Source organism: Nomascus leucogenys, chromosome 8, assembly GCF_006542625.1.
Source record: "Nomascus leucogenys isolate Asia chromosome 8, Asia_NLE_v1, whole genome shotgun sequence".
In the NCBI taxonomy this organism is placed as follows: Eukaryota; Metazoa; Chordata; class Mammalia; order Primates; family Hylobatidae; genus Nomascus; species Nomascus leucogenys.
Window position 1 is genome coordinate 32470815 of NC_044388.1, and position 20136 is coordinate 32490950.

The 20136-nt window shown below is 49.4% G+C and overlaps 1 protein-coding gene across 1 annotated transcript in view; it reads left to right on the plus strand.

Moving 5' to 3' along the window:
- SCARA3 (scavenger receptor class A member 3) overlaps window positions 1-19864 on the plus strand; it is a 38253-nt gene extending 18389 nt beyond the window's left edge. The window contains exons 4-6 of the mRNA XM_030817015.1: window positions 4351-4449; window positions 6097-7140; window positions 17806-19864. Coding sequence (XP_030672875.1) covers window positions 4351-4449; window positions 6097-7140; window positions 17806-18245 — 1583 coding nt within the window. The 3' untranslated portion in view covers window positions 18246-19864. The remainder of the gene's footprint in view (window positions 1-4350; window positions 4450-6096; window positions 7141-17805) is intronic.
- The last annotated feature ends 272 nt before the right edge of the window (window positions 19865-20136 follow it).

Sequence of the window (20136 nt, forward strand, 5' to 3'; positions counted from 1 at the left end):
TCTTAGCTTCAAACTTTGAAAATCCAGGCTCTGGTAGGTTTGTTTGTTCCAATCTACCGGATTTTAGAAACAAGGTCAGGAGTAGGGAGAGGCAGTCAAGGCTCCGAGGGGGGCCCGCTGCTCTCATGCAGACCCTGAGCCTGAGCACATCCCTAAGGAGAGGCGCCTCCTCCTGGCCCTGGCTGGAGATATTCAATACCCAGCCTTCTTAGCTTGAAGGCAAGAGGCCAGCATACTAATGATTTGAATAGACACAAGTCGTCTTCCAGTAATCCGAAGGCATTAATTAATCCAACAAAAGCCGAGCGCCTGCTGTGTGCCAGGCACTGGGAACACTGAGTTGCATCAATTACATTTCACCATCAAGGGGCGTGGTTCTTCCCTCTTGTCAGGGGATATTGGAATCCCTTGGAAAGCATTCAAAAATACTAGTGCCAGAGTACCCCCCCCTCCACTCACTCCAGATGAATTAAATCATCATCTCTGGGTAGGACCCAGGCCTTTGTCATTTATAAATCCCCTCAGGGGATTCCAGTGTGCAGCTAGATTTAAGGACCAAGAGTTTCAGAACTTCCCAAGCCCTCATCACCTGTCTCTGCTAAATCAATTTGCAAGGTTTGGCTTTTCAGAAAGTGGCCAAAATCCCAGGCCAGAGGAGGAAAGGAGCCATGGTCTGCCTGTCAGAGGCCACGAACTTGCTGTCAGAGAACTTGTCAAGATTTCTGGTCACCTCTTTTAGGGCCTCAGCTCACAGCACTCAAGGGACCTGGGGCCATTATCAAAGCTCCAAGAGCCACAGGATCAGGCCCAGAGAAGAGCGTAGGCACTGAACAGTTTCAAAGAGGATGACAGAATGTGAGACGCTGTCACATGCACAACGTCCATGAGTCAGCCTGGCAGGCTGGAGTGGGAGGCTGGCCCCATTCCTCGCGGGAGGGTACAGAACTGGGGAGGGGACAGGATTTGCCCCAAGATCCAGAGTGAATGGACAGGATCAGAAGAACCGGGGTGAGGAGTGCGTGTTTGTGAACCATGGGAGACCTTCGGGTTTCCTTTTTTGTTTTTGCCTCCAGCTTGGATATCCCAAGTCCCTAGAACAGTGTTGGCACCATCTTGGCCTAAATGGCAGGTGCCCAATAATATTTGATGACAGAATGATTATAGATTTGTAAAGTGTGTGTGTGTGTGTGTGTGTGTGTGTGTGTACGGTGTATGTGTGAGTGTGTGAATAGACTGGTCAATGCTTTACAACCAGAACTGTGACCAAAATCCAGAGGGTTGAGAAAATCAGTCAGCAGGCATTACAAACCAACTCTGTTCATTTTCATCAAGTATTTTATTTTAAATCAAGAGCATACTGGGGGCCGAGAACTATATTCTATACTGGGCAGTATACTGCTTAGTAAAACACAGACCCTGCCTTCATGGAGCTTATAATCTAGAGCTGATTATGGCCATTTTTTTTTCTGTAAATGCTACATAGTAAATATTTTAGACTTTTCAGGTTACATACGATCTTTGTCACAACCAAACTCATAGCAGAGCAAAAGCAGCCACAAGCAGTCTGTAACTGAATAGGGGTGGCAACTCCTGTAAATCAGGCATTAGGCTGGATTTCACCTGCAGGCCATAATTTGCAACCCCCCTGGTCTAGAGCAGTGATCTCTAAACTTTTTTGACCATGCACCCCATCAGTAAAAAATTCATTTAAAATGCATCCAAAAATTTACATGGATTGATGAATGGGTGAAAGAGATGGATGAATATAAAATAAATACAGAAAAATGCTACTTGTAGAATCCAGGTGATAGGCATATAGGTCTTCACTGTACAAGTCCTTCTATTCTTTTATTTGAAAAATTTTTAAATTAAATGTTGGAGAAGAAAAAATTGATAGGGTCACACCTCCAAAATATAGCTATTTATTTATAAGTCATATATATATGTACTATTTGCCATATTGTCTACATAAAACATAATTTTATAAGGATGAAGAAAAATGAAGTCTAAAAAGTAAGGAAAAATGGCTTAAAAAGCAAATATAGAATTATTAAGCCTGAGATGCACAATGAAGAAATAAGGAAGGCCAGGTGCAGTGGCTCATGTCTGTAACCCCAGCACCTTGGGAGGCCAAAGTGGAAGGATCACTTGAGCTCAGGAGTTTGAGGCCAGCCTGGGCGACATAGTGAGACCCCAACTCATTTCAATTAAAAAAAATTTGAAAATTAACTGGGCGTGATGGCACATGCCGGTAGTCCCAACTACTTATGAGGCTGAGGTGGGATGATCACTTGAGCCCAGAAGATTGAGGCTGCAGTGAGCCATGATCACACCACTGCACTCCAGCCTGGGTGACAGAGCAAGACTGTCTCACAAAAAAAAAAAAAAGAAATGAACAGGTGAATGAATTATATGGAGCGGAGTGAGCCTTGGCTGTTGGCTTGGAAGTAGACTTAATGAAGCATAGGAATAGGAATCAAAGTCACTCAGTCTCTCTGTATCTTTATTCATCTATGCATGAAATCTTAATTGCAGGGAGGCTCAAATGGAATCACAACTACTGTAAACTGTACAGTGCTTATCTCATGTAACAGCATGTGCTTATTCCCAAACTCTCTCAACATGTTGCTGTTACTAATTAAGTAAATCTACTGACAGCTCTGAGATGTACAATATTAACTGGAGCCTGGAGCTTCCAAATAATTTGAAAGCATAAATTTTGGCGCTGATGAGAGCCTTAGAGTCATCAAGCTCCACATTTTCATTTTACATATGATTGAATTGAGCTCAGGAAAGGGTAACTGACTTGCCCATAGTCACCTAACAAATGTGATGTAAACTAGGACTGGAAGCTGTATTACTCAATGCTCTTGGTGGTGCTAATTCTTTCCCCTTGTACTTGACCTTAAGAGGATCTGAGGGAAACATCTTGCTGAACCTCAGAACAATCCATGCCCTCCCTCACTACCAGGCCCATTCAGGCACCCACTGGAAAAAGCCGGGTGTCCTGCTGCTGCCAAGACGTGCTCTAACCACCGGCCAACATGGCCCCCCTTAGTAGAGTGCAGGGCTGCCCGTGGGGTATAAAGTGGTGTAACCTTTTCTAGGCAGCAGTTTGGCAGCTTATATCAAGGACTTCAAAAATGTTAATACCCTTGGGTCCCATAGTTCTACTTTAAGCAATTTATCCCAAGAGAATTATCATATACACATAACCATCATATATAAGGATTATTTCTAGAATTAAGCATTACTTATATTTATATGTCAAGTTTTATTTATGAGCTCAGAAGAAGAGGTACTTTAAGTGTCCCAAACAATAGGAGATTCTTACATACTTGCTGTATTATTTATATAGAGTGCCATGCAGATACCAAAAGTAATGATTTTAAAGTGATTTAACCCTGGATGGAAAAATGTCCATGACATGATACTGATAAAGCAACGTCAAAGAAAACAGATGAGATGTCCAGAACATCCCAGTTTGGCTTTTATTGCCTATGAAAGTACAGTAGTCCCTCCTCATCCGCAGTTTCAGTTACCCTAGGTCAATCGGCAACATCATGGCTTGATGATCCCCCTTCTGACATATGGTCAAGGTCAGTAGTAGCCCAACACTAAGTCACGATGCCTGTGTCATTCACCTCACTGCATCTCATCACGTAGGCATGGTGTCATCTCATGTCAGCACGAGAAGAAGGGTGAGTACAGTACAATAAGATATTCTCAGAGACACGGAGACCATATTTACATAACTTTTATTATAGCATATTGTTCTAATAGTTCTATTTTATTATTAGCTGTTACTAATCTCTTACTAGGCCGAATTTATAAATTAAACTTTATCTTAAGTATGTATGTACAGGAAAACACATAGCATATATAGGGTTCCAAACACTGAGGTTTCAGGCATCCACTGGGGGTCTTGGAATGTATCCCCTGCAGGTAAAGGGGGAACACTGTATATAGCTATGTAGCCGAAGAATGGTTATCAATGTAGACAAGACTAGAAGAAATACGTGAAGACATTGATGGCAGCAATCTTTGGGTGGTAGGAATAAGAATAATTTTTTAAAAAATATATTTTTTCTGAATTTTCCCTGTTCCATTCTATGATCAGGTCCTATTTCTAAAATGTGGGGTAGGGGGTGAGGTATTATGTTTTTAAAGGGCCTTGTGGCAAACTCTGGCCATAAGAAGTATCTTCCCTAACCGCCATGAAGAAGCCTGAAAGGAGAAAGGTGAAAAGTTTTGGTTGCAGAGGAGCTGATAAGGATGCCTTCTCAAGGAATGACTGCTGTTTCTTTGAGCTTAGACCCTGCCCCAGCTTCTCATCTGTTTTCCCTACAGTTTTCAGAAAAGTGGACTCTCTCTCCGAAGACATCTCCTTGACTCAGTCTATTTATGACAAGAAGCTTGTGTTAATGCAGAAAAATCTCCAGGGCCTGGGTAAGTAGATGGGCTCATGACTGTGATGCAGTGATCTTCAGGGTGGGGCAGGGGTGCCCTCCCCACACCACAGTGCCCCAGCACCAAGCAACCTTCACCAGCCTTCTAGGCACAGAGGATATCCCCAGCTCCCTGATCCCTCCCCAGCCAGATCTCCATCCATTAGAGGAGGGCTGCTACCCTGGGATACTCCCAGGACTGGAGCAGGGGATTCTGGATGGAGCACAGATCTTGCCAGAGTCTACAGGCAGAGAAGGAAGCCAAAGATCGTCATTCCCAAAATAGCCTCATGCATCTGAAATGAGAGTTTCAAGACCTTGCAAAACCTCCTGCCAGGTCAACCCTTTCTTTGTCATTGCCTTAAGCTGTGCCGCAATTCTTTTCTTTTTCTTTTTTTTTTTTAATATGTGCCATCTATTTATCTATTTCCATAATTTTAACTTTTGTTGTTATAGACTAAGGGACACATGTGCAGGTTTGTTACTTGGTTATATTGCGTGACACTGAGGTTTGGGGGGGTAGGAATGATCCTGTCACCCAGGTAGTGAGCCTAGGTACCCAATAGGTGGTTTTTCAGCCCATAGCCCCCTCCCTCCTCTCCCATCTAGTATGCACTGAAGTCTATTGTTGCCATCTTTACGTCTACATGTATTCAATCTTTTTTTTTTTTTTTTTGAGATGGAGTCTCACTCTGTCACCCAGGCTGGAGTGCAGTGGTGTGATCTCGGCTCACTCCAAGCTCCACCTCCCAGGTTCATGCCATTCTCCTGCCTCGGCCTCCCAAGTAGCTGGGACTACAGGCGGCCGCCAGCATGCCCGGCTAATTTTTTGTATTTTTAGTAGAGATGGGGTTTCACCGTGTTAGCCAGGATGGTCTCGATCTCCTGACCTCATGATCCGCCCGTCTCTGCCTCCCAAAGTGCTGGGATTACAGGCATGAGCCACCACACCCAGTGTCTACATGTATTCAGTCTTGCTCCCACTTATAAGTGAGAGTATGCGGTCTTTGGTTTTCTGTTCTTCTGTTAATTTGCTTAGGTCATGCCACAATTCTTGATGTTCTTTATCCCCTGCTTTAACCTGGAACAATCTAAGAGACAATGAGACAGAAGGAGCAATGATAGAAGGATTTAGAGGGGTCTTCTCTGACGCAAATAGAAGGTTCTGGTCTGGCACCAATATACGTGGCTATTTGCCAAGCCACTTCTCTGTACCTCATTCCTTTTGAGTCACAAGTAAGAAATCCCTGTGCCACCTTCTCTGCAAATTTATTATTGTAAGAGGATTGAATAAGATAACAGATATAAAAATATTGGGAGAAATTTTTAAATAAAATTTAAATGGGAAATTCCTGGCCACCTAAGAAAAATTATGAGGATATATTCTTGAGAATTTGGTGGTGAGAAGGAGAAAATGTCCTAAATGCTACATTTCAGATCAGAGTCAAGACAGTTGGTAAAAATGAGATTCCATAGAGGTTTTTCCAAGAAGGCTTTTCCAAGAAGGAATTCATAACAGGACTTCAGGAAGGAAGCAGGTTTGGGAAACTACTTACCAATTCCTTATGCTCCGAAATATTTAATTTAAAGAGGAAGCGTCGTACCCTGGCCCTTCAGCAACTCAAACTGTTGTCCCTTTCCCCTAAAGATCCGAAAGCCCTGAACAACTGCTCTTTCTGCCATGAAGCTGGGCAGCTGGGGCCAGAGATCCGAAAACTGCAGGAGGAGCTGGCGGGAATTCAGAAGCTGCTTCTGGCCCAGGAGGTGCAGCTGGACCAGACCTTGCAGGCCCAGGAGGTGCTCTCCACCACCAGCAGGCAAATCTCCCAGGAGATGGGCAGTTGCTCCTTCTCCATCCACCAGGTTAACCAGTCTCTGGGGCTCTTCCTGGCCCAGGTGAGAGGCTGGCAGGCCACCACAGCTGGCCTGGACCTCTCTCTGAAGGACCTCACCCAGGAGTGCTACGATGTCAAGGCTGCAGTGCACCAGATCAACTTCACTGTGGGACAGACTTCCGAGTGGATCCACGGGATCCAGCGGAAGACAGACGAGGAGACCCTGACCCTCCAGAAGATTGTCACCGACTGGCAGAACTACACACGGCTCTTTAGTGGCCTGCGCACCACCTCCACCAAGACTGGAGAGGCGGTCAAGAACATCCAGGCCACCCTGGGGGCCTCCTCACAGCGCATCAGCCAGAACTCTGAGAGCATGCATGACCTGGTACTCCAGGTCATGGGCTTGCAGCTGCAGCTGGATAACATCTCGTCCTTCCTGGACGACCACGAAGAGAACATGCATGATCTTCAGTACCACACCCACTACGCCCAGAACCGCACCGTGGAGAGGTTTGAGTCTCTGGAAGGACGCATGGCTTCTCACGAGATTGAAATTGGCACCATCTTCACCAACATCAATGCCACCGACAGCCACGTGCACAGCATGCTCAAGTACCTGGATGACGTGCGGCTCTCCTGCACGCTGGGCTTCCACACCCATGCCGAGGAGCTCTACTACCTGAACAAGTCTGTCTCCATCATGCTGGGCACCACAGACCTGCTCCGGGAGCGCTTCAGCCTGCTCAGTGCCCGGCTGGACCTCAACGTCCGGAACCTCTCCATGATCGTGGAGGAGATGAAGGCGGTGGACATGCAGCATGGAGAAATCCTTCGCAATGTCACCATCCTACGAGGTAAGAGCTCGGTCCAGGTAGGGCTGCTACAAAGCTTCCACTGAGGCTTGGTGATCTTGCTGGACACAGAAGTACCTGGTTTTAGGCAAAGTACTAGTGGGCTAACACAATCCTATAGCAAATGCCTACAGCAACACGCAGCTTTAAGAAATGTCCTTGCATTAGCCAGGCATGGTGGTGTGTACCTATACTCCTAGCTGCTTGGGAAGCTGAGGCAGAAGGATCACGGAGCCCAGGAGTCCGAGGCTACAGTGAGCTATGATTGCACCACTGCACTGCAGCCTGGGAGACAGAGTAAGTCCTTGTCTCAAAAAAAAAAAAAAAAAAAATAGAGAGAGAAAAGAAAAAAAAGGAAAAGAACATCCTTGCAAACCTCTTTTGTAAAGGTATTATGGATCGTAACTTTGCCTATCATACAAATCTGGACTTTTATATTTAGATTTGTTTAACCATGTCATAACAGAGAAATAAGCAGATCTTGTCTTTTGACAACTGTCTCCTCTTTTTTTCTCCCTTCCCACCCCCTCATTAATGCTCCCAACCACCCAACCCTCTGCCCCTCCCTGGAGGCTGTCACTCTGAAAAACTCTTCTCCTCTCATCCCCCTCATGTCTTCCCTATTTATCAGGGTTGTCCAGAGAAACAGAATCAATAATGTATGAGAGAGAGAGAGAAAGAGAGAGACGGAGACAGAGAGAGAGAGAGAGACAGAGAGATTGACAGAAACAGAATCAATAGTGTATGAGAGAGAGAGATCCACAGAAATAGAATCAATAGTGTGTATATGTAGAGAGAGATAGACCCAGAGAAACAGAATCAATAGTGTATAGAGATGATAGATAGATAGAAAGATGGATAGATAGATAGATAGATAGATAGATAGATAGATAGATAGATAGATCCAGAGAAACAGAATCAATAATGGAGAGAGAGAGAGAGAGAGAAAGAGAGAGGTGATAGAAACAGAGATGATAGAGATGAGATAGATAGAAGATAGATATAGATAGATAGATGATAGATAGAGAGATAGGTAGATAATGATAGAGATAGATAGATGATAGATGATGATGATAGATAGATAGATAGATAGATAGATAGATAGATAGATAGATAGATAGATAATTATAAGGAATTGGCTCCTGTAATTAGAAAGGCTGACAAGTCCAAAATCCGCAGAGCTGATATTCCAGTTTGCAGACCATCAGGCAGGAAGAATTCCCTCTTACTTGGGGGAGGCTCAGCTCTTTGCTCTATTCAGGCCTTCAACTGATTAGATGAGCCTGCTCACGCGAGGGAGGGCAATCTGCTTGACTCAGGCTACCTATTTAAATGTTAATCTTATCCTAAAGCACCCTCACAGAAGGCCCCAGAATTATATTTGACCAAATATCTGATCTAGTCAGGGTGACACATAAAATTAACCATCACAAGCCCACCCCTTGTCAACTTGGCACCTGTACACATCTCCTTAAACCATACTTAATCTCCAAATAAAGACAACAGTAAGGTCATAATTCCACCTAATTTGATGCAACTCTCCTGTGTTCAACCAAACACACACACACACTTTCCCCTGAAGAGGAGTTAAAGTCCTTGAGTGAATTTTATTCTTTTGCTTATACCCTGTAACTTAAATACTACGATGTAAAGTTAACAATATTTATGCTATAAAGTAGATACATGTTATGTTACACAATAAGGGAATAAGACAATACAGAAAACAAAATTGTTGGCTATACACACACACAGATATATTCATTAAAAAAATAAGGATTCATTACATTCAGAATGTCTGAATGGAGAAATACAATAAAATATAAGGAGGACATACCATAACCGTGACAGTCCTTGTTGCTGTCATTGGTCACGTGGTTGTAGCTGGTATTCATCACCACCTTCTTCCACTCTCCATTCTGTATTCCCTTTGTCTTCAGCAAGCCCCTCATCTGGTCCTGGCTCTTTACCTGCTGGGGTGATATAAACCTTCCCTCCTGAAGGGTCTGGGCTGTAGTATTTCTACCTCGGTGGGGTTGTTGAATATTCCATTCACCTTAATCACAGGGCATGGTAATACTATGGGACACCCCATGGGATCTCCTATATTCCAGACATCCTCTTCCTTACTTCCATCGTGGGGTAGCAGTCCAATTTCCCCTTGGCAGTCAGGATCAGTCACCCACACCAGCACAGGAACTCTCTATTTTGCTTGTTGATTAAGAGGTATAAGGAGCTCAAAGTGGCCAGGTGGCAGTCTTAACTTCCTGTTCAGTGGAATCATGGTTGTGTCTCCTGGTAGCAGCATTCCTCCCTTTGGAACTAGACCTCTATCCCAGCAGGACATAAGGTCATAGGAACAGGAAGCAAAAATTTTCTAGTGGGTCACCAGTATAAGAATAAGAGTGCCACTGCCATTACCTCCCCTTCATTTCTGGACCTGTGAGTCTGACTTTGGGAGAAACACCACTATGTATTGGATGCTGATTCAGAGCATATACAGCCTCCTGGAGAACCACTCCTAAGCCCCGCAAGGTACTGCCACCTTGCTGGTGCTGTAACTGAGTCTTCAAAAGGCCATTCCACTGTTTTATCAAGCCAGCTGCCTCAGGATGATGGGAACATAGTAAGACCAGTGAATTCCATGCCACACTGCCATACTTTGCCTGCTGTGAAGTGAGTTCCTCAGTCAGGAGCAATGCTGTGTGAATAGCATGACTGTGGATAAAGCATTCTGTGAGTCTACGGAGGGTAGTTTTGAAAGAAGCATTGTGTACAGGGAAGGCAAATCTATATCCGGGGCAAGCGTCTATTCTGGTAAAAATATTGCCCTTTCCATAATGGAAATGATCCAGTGTAATCAACCTGCCACCAGGTATCTGGCAGATTACCCTGGGGAATGGTGCCATGTCAGAGACTCAGTGTTGGTTTCTGCTGCAGCAGATTGGACATTAGCAGTGGCTATAGCTGGGTCAGCCTTGGTGAGTAGAAGTCCATGTTGCTTAGCCCATGGATAACCTCCATCCCTGCCGCCATGCACACTTTGTTCATGAGCCCATTGGGCAATGACAGTGGTGGCTGGAGAAAGAGGCTGACTAGTATCCACAGAATAGGTCATGCTATCCACCTAATTATTAAATCCTCCCCTGCTGGGATCTCTCTTTGGTGAGGATTCACATAGGATGTAAATATCTTCAGTATTTTTGCCTATTTGGAGACGCCTGTCCACAGACCTCTTCCCTAAATTTTATTGTCACCAGTTTTTCAATCATGTTCCTTCCACGTCCCTGACCATCCAGTCAAACAATTGGCCACAGCCCGTGGATCAGTACGTAGTCACACATCTGACCATTTCTCCTTCCAAGCAAAATGAACGATCAGGTGCACAGCCCAAAGATCTACCCACTGGGAGGCTTTATCTTTCCCACTGTCCTTCAGGGATGTCTCGGGAAGGGGCTGCGGGGCTGCAGTTGTCCACTTTCAGGTGGTACCTACATATCTTGCAGAACCATCTGTAAACCAGGCCTGAATCTTCTCTTCCTCCATCAACTGATCATATAGAACTCCCCATGGGGCCACAGGTGCAGGCTGGGAGAGAGAAGACAGGGTAGCAGGAGCGGGACCCCTGGCCATTTGGGCCACTTCTGTATGTAACTTACGTGTGCCTTCAGGGCCTGCTCAGGCCAGATCACATGTATACCACTTCCATCTGATGATGGAGTATTGCTCTGCACACCCAACTTTATGGATTAGTGGATCAGCTACCACCCAGTTCATGATTGGTGGCTCAGACCACTGGTCACTTGGTCGCCCATGGTTAAGTGTTTAGTCTCCACCAAGGCCCAGTAGAAGGTCAAAAGCTGTTTCCCAAAAGGAGAGTGGTTATCTATGGAGAATGGGAGGGCTGCTTCAAAATCCTAAGGGATTGTGCTGTGATTCACCTTCAGGGGCCTGCCAAGGGCTCCACACAATATCGCTACTTGCCACTGACACCTCAAGCACCACTGGATCTGCTGGGTCCTATGGCCCAGGCAGCAAAGCAGCTTGCATGGCAGCCTGGACCTGTGGCAGAGCCTTCCCCTCTTCTGGGCCCCACTCAAACAAGAAGCTTTTCAGGTCACTTGGCAAATGAGTAGAAATACACACTCTAATGATGAATATGTTACCTCCGAAGTCCAAATCGGCCCACTAGGCATTGTGCGTTCTTTTTGGTTTTAGGAGGGGCCTGATGCAACAACTAATCCTTCACCTTAGAAGGGATATCTGCCTCCACATAACCATTCCACTTGACCTCTGGAAATTTCACTGAGGTGGAAGGCTCTCGAATTTTCATCAAATTTATTTCCTGTCCCCTGACATGGTAACAGAAATCTTCCCACAGTATTTCACCTAAAATATGTATGTGTATGACCCCTAGGACACAGTGTTCCAGGGAAGGGCATTAGTAAATAGTTCTTATGGTTCAGCCCCTGGCAAGTGTGTGGTTTCATTGAGTTCAACCTAAGAACAAAGGCAATTTAAAGCTTTCCTGATTACAATGCCCATTTACACACTTTGTTTTATTTCAGCCTCACGACAACCCTTGCATGGTAAACAAGGCAGATGTTGGTGCCTCTATTTATAGAAAAGTAATCTGAGGATGGGGGAGGGAGTTTAAAGGAATAAGCACAGGGTCACTCTGATTTAAAATCCTGACCCCTCCCCAGTGCTCTGAAATGCACACAATCCAGTGCCCACCCAGGAAAGGAGATGCCCAGAGCATGAGTTTGTAGATGCCAACAAGACATTTCTGCTCAGGTCCTGCTGAGCTATAGGGTGTGGGGCAGGGAGTGGGGAAGAGGGAGATGGTGCCAAAAGTGTTGACAGGGGAACAGTTCTAAGTATAACCAATAGTACTCTTGGAAATTTACACTTGCTGCTGTCCTAGTCATGCGTGGAGTTTTCATGTGTGGAGTTCCATGACTAGGAGTCCTAGTCATGCGTGGAGAGCAAAACAGGGCATCTGTTTGAGCTACACCTGAGTCTTGGCTCAACGTCTGCACATTTGTTTAAATTGTGTCTACTGGCCAGCCTCTCTCCTGGTTGTTAAAGTCACCACATGTAAAATCTCTCACATCTGAAAGCAAATTTCGGGACACAGTGCACATCCCTTTCTCTGGGGACCTGGTCAGTCATTCATTCATCCAGAGACAGGCACAGACAGGCTGTGACACAGGAGCTGGCAATGAGGTCTCCACCTGGCCGGAACTGAGCGGCTATCTGGAATAAAGGGAGGGATTGCAGTGGCCGGAGCCATGTGGAAGGTGCCAAGTCCTGATGGAAGGGTTGGAACTCTGAGACTGCACAGGCAAGAAGCCTGGCTTCTGATGTGCTCTGGATCTTTAGGCAGAATCACTTCATCCCTCCAGGGCTCTGCTTCATTCATCTGTAAATGAAGGGGTAAGACCAGCTGATCTCTGAGAACCGTTCCAGCTCTAATTAATTCTAAGCCCCTATTTACTCAACAGAAAGACTGTGGTACTTTCATAGTGTTTGTGTCTGTCATAAAATATTTATCTCTTCCTACTCTGTAGGGTAATTTCAGTGTCTGTGCTAGACTGTGTCCCTGCTAGGACTATCATTTGGGAATTGTAGACTAAAACCATCATAACTTATTAGCTAAATGATCTGGGGCGGGGCTTTTGGCTAGTTTCTTTCTTTCTTTTTTGTAGAGACAGGGTCTCACTTTGTTGCCCAGACTGGTCTCAAACTCTTGGGCTCAAGCAATCCTCCCACCTTCGGCCTCCGAAAGTGCTGGGATTACAGGCATGAGCCATCACACGCAGCCACACTTTGAACTCAGTTTCTTCATCTGCGGATAGAAATGTTAATGCGTTTCCTGCCTGTATCCCATAGGGTAATTGTGAGGATCAGTGTTCACAATGGGTGTCAACAAGTTCTCGTAAAATATGAAAGGGCGCCCTGCATAAGGGGTTATTATGATGCTAAATTGCTTGGAGACCTAGGCTCCTTGTGTTACTCATCGAGGACCTAGCAGAGTGCTTGGCTCTTGCAAAGTACAAGAAATGTTTGCTCGGCGAATAAATAAATGGAAGTGTGAACAAAAGGTAAAAGCCCAAGGTGGGCAAGATACAAAGGGATTCAATCTGCAAATGTGTTCTATAAGCACCACCCTCCATCCTACTTCCACGCTGAAGTGTTCAGGAGTTTACATGTGAAGGAGAAAATGCAGAGACTGTCATGTCATTCTGCTGTTCAGGCCAAAGGAGCTAGCTGCGGAGGTGGCAGTGAAGAGGATTTGGTGGCCCTGACCCAGTTTTTGTTCTCTCAGCCCTGTGATGCTGCTGAAAACTCCACTCAGCTTCTCAGCCTAATAGCTGCAGCCTTTTGTTGGTTTCTAAGCCTCTTTGCACAAACCAATAACAAAACCACAAATGCCTGGAGGGGAAAAGATGTCAGGCTGACTTCAACGAGTCTTCTCTTCTCTGGGATCTTGGACCTTGGTATCCCTCCAAAGCCTCCAGAAAGATGTTTTGGTCTTTCTCTAACAGCTCTGTTTGTTCTCCGTGGGAGGTTGAATCTGTCATAAACTAGTCCATCGTAAGCAGAAGTCGAAGCCCATGGGCATGTTTTTAACAGCCCTCAGTTGGCAACAAGCAAGTTTGACAGTCCCTGAGCCAGGCCAATATTCTCATGGAGCAGAGGGGAGCCTGAACCCCAGCCACCCGCTTTGCTAATATGAGAGCTGGGTCTCAAACCCTGGGTGCCTGATGTCCACGCCAATGTGCCTCCCACGGCACCAGGCCAGTCCCTCCAGAGGCACCCCTTTGTTTTATTTTCGTCTGTCCTTGTAAGCTGGCCAGTTGCCTCTGACCATAAGATGTACCATGGGCTCCTCCTGGGCCATGCACTGCCCCTCCCATGGGTGGGCAGTGCTGATGCCCGACACACTGGGCCCTCTGCTCACCCCACCCCCTCCTCCCTACCCCAAGCGCAGACCACAGAGCCAGCCACTCCATGGTCCCAGACGTGAGGTCAGCTGTGGCTGGACCCTAATGAGCCTGGAAAGCCTGATTACAGCCTGTGGCTTCCTGAGTAATCATGGCCGCCCCCCTCCACCGGACTCCAGGGTGTGCCGGTCCCTCTCCTTCCCACGCACCTTGGCCACTGTTGCCCATCTTCCTTGGTGGCCTGAAGTGCCTTCCCTCAGCTCAGAACAGCCACTAGCCCTTCTCTAGCCCTTCTCTCCTCTGCCCCTCACCCCTGCCTTGTAACTGGCAAGGTCAGTGGCACCCCGGCCTGGAGGGGCCTTGGTCAGCCTCTGTCCACATTCCTTGCCCCCACACTAACTACTAAACTGCAGTTGTTGACCTCCTCCCTAGCCAGACCAGGTCATGCCTGCTGTCAGTCCTCTGCCGGCATGACTCATGCCTGGCCTGGAGGGCAGGTGGGGCCCTGCTCACCTAAGGAAGGCAGCTTTCTGAGTCCCCTTCTCACTCAGTGGGGACCCCAAAGCACTCTTTAGAAAAAGGCTCTGGGGTCCTCCTCCTCCAGGCAGTACCCAGGATTGCAGCCTCTCCTTCCTCCAGGCAGTGCCTAGGATTACAGCCTCTCCCTCCTGCAGGCAGTGCTGGGAGTGGCACAGGAGCCAAGGTAGCAGCATGGGGGAAGGAGATTGGGTCTTAGAGCCTCTCGGGTCTGGATTGGAATCCTGACGCCAGCACTGTGGTCTTGAGCACGTGGCCACCCGCTGCACCTACATTGTCATCTGTAAAATGGAGCAACAGCCTCCTGCCTGGGACATAGCAGACACTCGACGAAGTTGGCAAATGTCACTGCTCTCATGTCCCTCCCTTCTCCACCCTGTGGGAGATTCAAGAAGGCATGGAGCAGGCAGAGAGTGAGCAGGGCTGACTGGCACGCCAGCACCGAGCAGCTCCATCCGCCAGTCGTGACACGGGCAGCAAGGGAGGCTTCTGTCGGCACCACAGGCACCCATCAGTAGCCCACGCGGAGGCCTACAAGATGTAGACAGGCCCCCGATAACATCGTCCACTCTATCCTCCTGGCTGCTGACTGGGACACCTCCCACCCCCATCTGGGTTCTCAGAGATGGGGTCAGAAACGACAGCTGTGGCTTAGGGGTGGATATAGAGAGGGAGGGAACCCTTCTCCCTGCATCCTCCCTCCACTCATGCTAGGCTGCGGCTCCTGGGCAATGAAGGGAATGATATGACTGAGGCTTCTGCACAAACATCCACCAGGAACATGTGGGCACTTGGGCCTCCACACCTAGGGAAAGACTCCCCAGAGCTTCCCGGGAAAGAGGAGCTGGAGGGGGCTGGTGGGGAGGAGGGAGAGTTTTTTCTCCTTTGCTGCTGGCATAGAATCCCTTAGAAATCACAGATATAGGCCAGGTGGGATGGCTCATGCCTGCAATCCCAAAACTTTGGGAGGCCAAGGCAGAAGAATCACTTGAGCCCAGGAGTTCGAGACCAGCCTGGGCAACATAGTGAAACCCCATCTCTGCCAAAAAATAAAAAAAAAAAAAATCAGCTGTCATGGTGGCATGCACCTGTTGGAGGATCATTTGGGCCCAGGAAGTCAAGGCTGCAGTGAGCTATGATTGTGCCACTGCATTCCAGCCACAACAGAGCAAGACCCTGTCTCTGAAAAAGAAAGAAATCCTCACAGCTGGCTGCTGTGTTCTTAGAGAACAGGGAGGAGAGGTTGTCCACCAAAGATGGTGGCATAGAAAAGAATGGAGTTCCAGAAGAAGGTGAGGGGGCCCCAGCTGTGTGTAGGAGCAGGGCGGGGCGTCCTTGTCCCAGCGAGTCTTCTCAGGCTTTTCTTGAGTCAAGGCTGGAGATGGGGATTGTGAACTTGTCCACCCAGAAGGTGAGAGTGGAGAGAGTGGAGTACCAGGGAGCTGGGGACCAGCCCTGGGGGAGAAGTGAGCCCGGGAGGAGTCGGGACAGAGGGAGGAGGCGAGTGCCCACCCAGACAGGGAGGAGGGAGTGGCAGGAGAAGGGGTCATGGAGCTGCAGGGCCCTTGGAAGCTGAGTGAGCACGCAATTTTGTGGATGAAATCTGAGTTTTGGAACAGTGTTGCCAGCATTGCCGCACCGCCGACAGCTTCGGGGGGCCTCTCCGCCTCTGTACGGCTCTCTGCTTTTCCAAACCTCAGCTGGCCCAGGCGCCAGGAGCAGAGGTAGGGTGAAGACAGACGCTCTGGCTGTGCTGGTTCCCTGCAGGTCCTGCCAGCGTGGGGAGGTGGCTCCTGCGCAGGCACCAGCCTGGGCCCGTGGCATTCTGGCTGCTGAGCTGCCAGGGGCTCCTGCAGGCCAAGGGCATCTCCTGCCTCCCGGCTTCTCTCAGGCCAGGCTGCTGCCACTGCTGCTGGCCACCCTTCATCCCTGGTTAACTCAACAATGGAATCTCAGCCTTGCTGCTGGCAGGCCACGTGGGCCATGCAGGGCCATTTCCCCGTGGCGGGAGGTGGGCAAGGGCGGGTGGTGGCAGGGAACCGACTGGAAGGTTTTTATTGGCTCTGGTGGGGCTGACTCTGTCTGGGCTCTGGTTTCCAGTTTAGGTCATAATAAAGGATGTATTCACTGACTCTGCTCCACTTAGAAACACTCTGGGAAGAAAACAGAGAGGGGCGCAGCAGAGGGCTCAGGTAGCAGCAGCCAGGATGAAGGGGCCTGTGCTGCAGAACTGGATACGGCAGTGGAGGGCTCCCAGCTCCCAGCATGCGGAATCCCTTCCCCCGAGAGGCCCACTTTCTGCCTTGTGTCCTCAGGATTGGCACAGCTATGAGGGGTGGAGACTCTCAGACCCACATAGCCAGAAGGACGTGAGGTCATCAGACCCCTGTCCTGGGTGTTAGACAGGGCTCCTTAAGGAAGGGCCATATCTTCATCTTGGCAACTCCCGTAGGCCCTCACGCAGAGCCAGGCTCACAGGAGGGTCCATGGCTGCTTAGTGAATCACCCTCTTCAAGCACATACTGAGTTTTCCTAACTGCATTCCAGGCTCTGTGTCCAGGGCTAGGATGTGAGCTGTGGCTCCTGCCATCTTCCTAGGGCTGCCCAGTCTAGCAGGGCCCATCGGATAGTACCCAGTGTTTGCTTTCACTGTGCGGTGACTTCTCTTTCTATGTGTCAATGAAAAGACTCACAACGTAGTAGCCTTAAGAGCTCAGTGAAGAGGCTGGGTGATCAGGGTGGGCTTCCTGGAGGTACTGACCTTTCTCTGGGCTGTCACTCTGCCCACTTACTCACACTGGGACACACCTATTTCTCATGCCCCACTTTCTTAGTTTTCTCCTCCATGTCACCTGACTTGAACCCTGTTCCCAAATGCCTGAGAAGTCATGGGGGTGGGGTGGGGGTGAATACAGTGGTCAAAGACCATGTCAGGAGGTCAGACTGGCCTCAGAGCGGGACAGGCAATCCTGGACAACCTTGGCCTCTTCTCGAAGCTGGCCAGCCCCTCGGTCCCTAACCTCAGTGTGTGTGTGGCGCTATCGGCAAGCCTTGCCGTGAGAAATGAGTGTCCGCTGGACTTGTTCGACCCTCGGGCTGTTGGCATGCCCACTCTGCTCATGGGTGAGCCTCAGGTGGGGAGCCCCTGAGAGACTGACCTCTCCCATCTTCTCTCCAACCTCAGGTGCCCCCGGCCCTCCAGGACCAAGAGGACTCAAAGGAGATATGGGCGTGAAAGGGCCTGTTGGCGGCAGAGGCCCGAAAGGAGACCCCGGCAGCTTGGGCCCCCTGGGACCCCAGGGTCCTCAGGGGCAACCTGGAGAGGCCGGGCCTGTGGGAGAAAGGGGCCCTGTTGGCCCTCGAGGTTTCCCAGGCCTCAAAGGCTCAAAGGGCAGCTTTGGAACTGGAGGGCCAAGAGGACAGCCAGGCCCAAAAGGGGACATAGGGCCCCCAGGGCCAGAAGGGCCCCCGGGGTCTCCAGGGCCCTCAGGGCCTCAGGGAAAACCGGGAATCGCAGGGAAGACAGGGTCACCAGGCCAGCGGGGGGCCATGGGGCCTAAGGGTGAACCAGGGATCCAGGGTCCCCCTGGTCTCCCGGGGCCTCCAGGTCCACCAGGAAGCTAGAGCTTCTACTGAGGAGGGCTGTGGCAGAGCCACTGTCACACAGAATGCCGGAGGGGCGCAGAGCAGATCCAGGCCCCAGAAAGCCTCACCTACCAACAGCTGTGGTCCTCTGATTCCAATGAGTGGGGTCCCCAGGGCTGACCCTGCAGCTTTGGGCTCCCCCATAGTGACTGTGCCATAGGAAAGCAGCCCCTCCTCACACACACATGTGCACATGCACACACAGACACGCACACACACACATACACACATGCACACATACACATGCATGCACACATACACATGCACACATGCATGCACACATACACATGCATGCACACATGCAGCACATGCAGGCACTCACGCATGCACACATATGCATGCACACACGTCCACACACACACATGCACTGCACACATATCCGTGCGCACAAACACATATATACCCATGCATACACACAGATTTTTCTGCTGGCCAGGTGGGCCAACTGGGTTTCCCTGGCTGGGCAGGAGGAGAGGGCAGAGGAAGACCCCCTCTCCTGTGACTGAGCCTGCCAGGGAGGCAGCTACCTCGGGAGGAAGGTCTCACATCTGTCTCTGGGCACCCATGCTGGCCAGCAGTTTCCCAGGGCTCCCCGGGGTTGAAAAGCCCCAAGGAAACATTTGCAGGTGGGGCGTTACTGCCAAAACTCCAGAGGCAAAGTAGACCTGGCAACCACAAGACCCTCCCCATAAGCAGGGGAACAGCATACCTGGGAGCTGTCCCTGTCTGTCACAGCACAGTGGGGCCACAAGGCCGACATTCTCTGGCCTTGCACACAGCGCCCCCTGAAAAGTTCAACATTTATTTCTTCACGTGTCCAGAAAATTCCTCGATTCATCCTTGCCTCTGCCCTTCAGGAGCAGCCCAGAAGGAATTCAAGCAGGAGTTGCATCTGCATGGGGGCACTCTGCAGGCCCTGGAACATTGGGCCTGAGTGGAGATGGGAGACAGAGGCAGGCCAGAAGGTTCTGTCTGCACAGCTGCCTCCCTTGCTATCCCTGAGGCTGGCCTGCCCCATTCCCCAAGGGGGCTCCTCTGGAGTGATGGGGAGGATCAGGCTGCAGAAGGGCCAACCCCTTGCAACAGGGCAGCTCTCGCCTCCCACACATGGCTCTCCTGATCACAGCTGCATGCCAACCTGGTCCCACCAGGACCCACAACGGCCCGAGCCCTCTTTGCATGGGCAGCCAGCTGGACTAGGAGTGGGAAGGGCCTGGACACCCACAGAGGCCCCCTCTGTCATTACTCCTTGGCACCCACCAACTTCCTGCACACGCTGGCAGAGAGGGGCGCTGAGAAATCACCCCACAGGGTGGAGGTCTCCTGTTGGCTACACTCTAAAGCTGCTTTGCCTTCATGTTCAAACAGATTCAGGCACCCCCCGCCCACCCGCAAGGTTAGGGCATAGAGTTGTCTCCTTCCCACACGGACCCAGAGGCCAGCCCTTCCCTGCTCAAAGCCTTTCCGCACCTTCTTGACTGTCCTGGATGTGCAACTGGTTTGCACTGCACACCCCACGGCCATGTAACTCTCCTCTCCACATATGATAATACCATTCTGCATAGTATTACTGACTCAGTAAAGAGCTATTTCCTGGAGTGAGGTGTCTTTGAGTCCTTTCTGCCTGACTTGGGGGCATGATGCCTTCAGGGCTGCACTCCAGGTGGGCCTCTGAAGGAGAACCAGTGACAAGGGTCCCCCAGAAATTCAATCTCACTGTGGAGTTGGGTCTAACCTCATTTTAGAAACACTGAGTTCAGCCAGGGACCAAGAGCGTCTGAGGGAATTACTCGGAGAGAGCAGGAACAGAGCGGGAAATGGTAAGCCCAATGCATCTTGCAGCCTGGCCCTGGAGCTCTTTGGCTAAAAC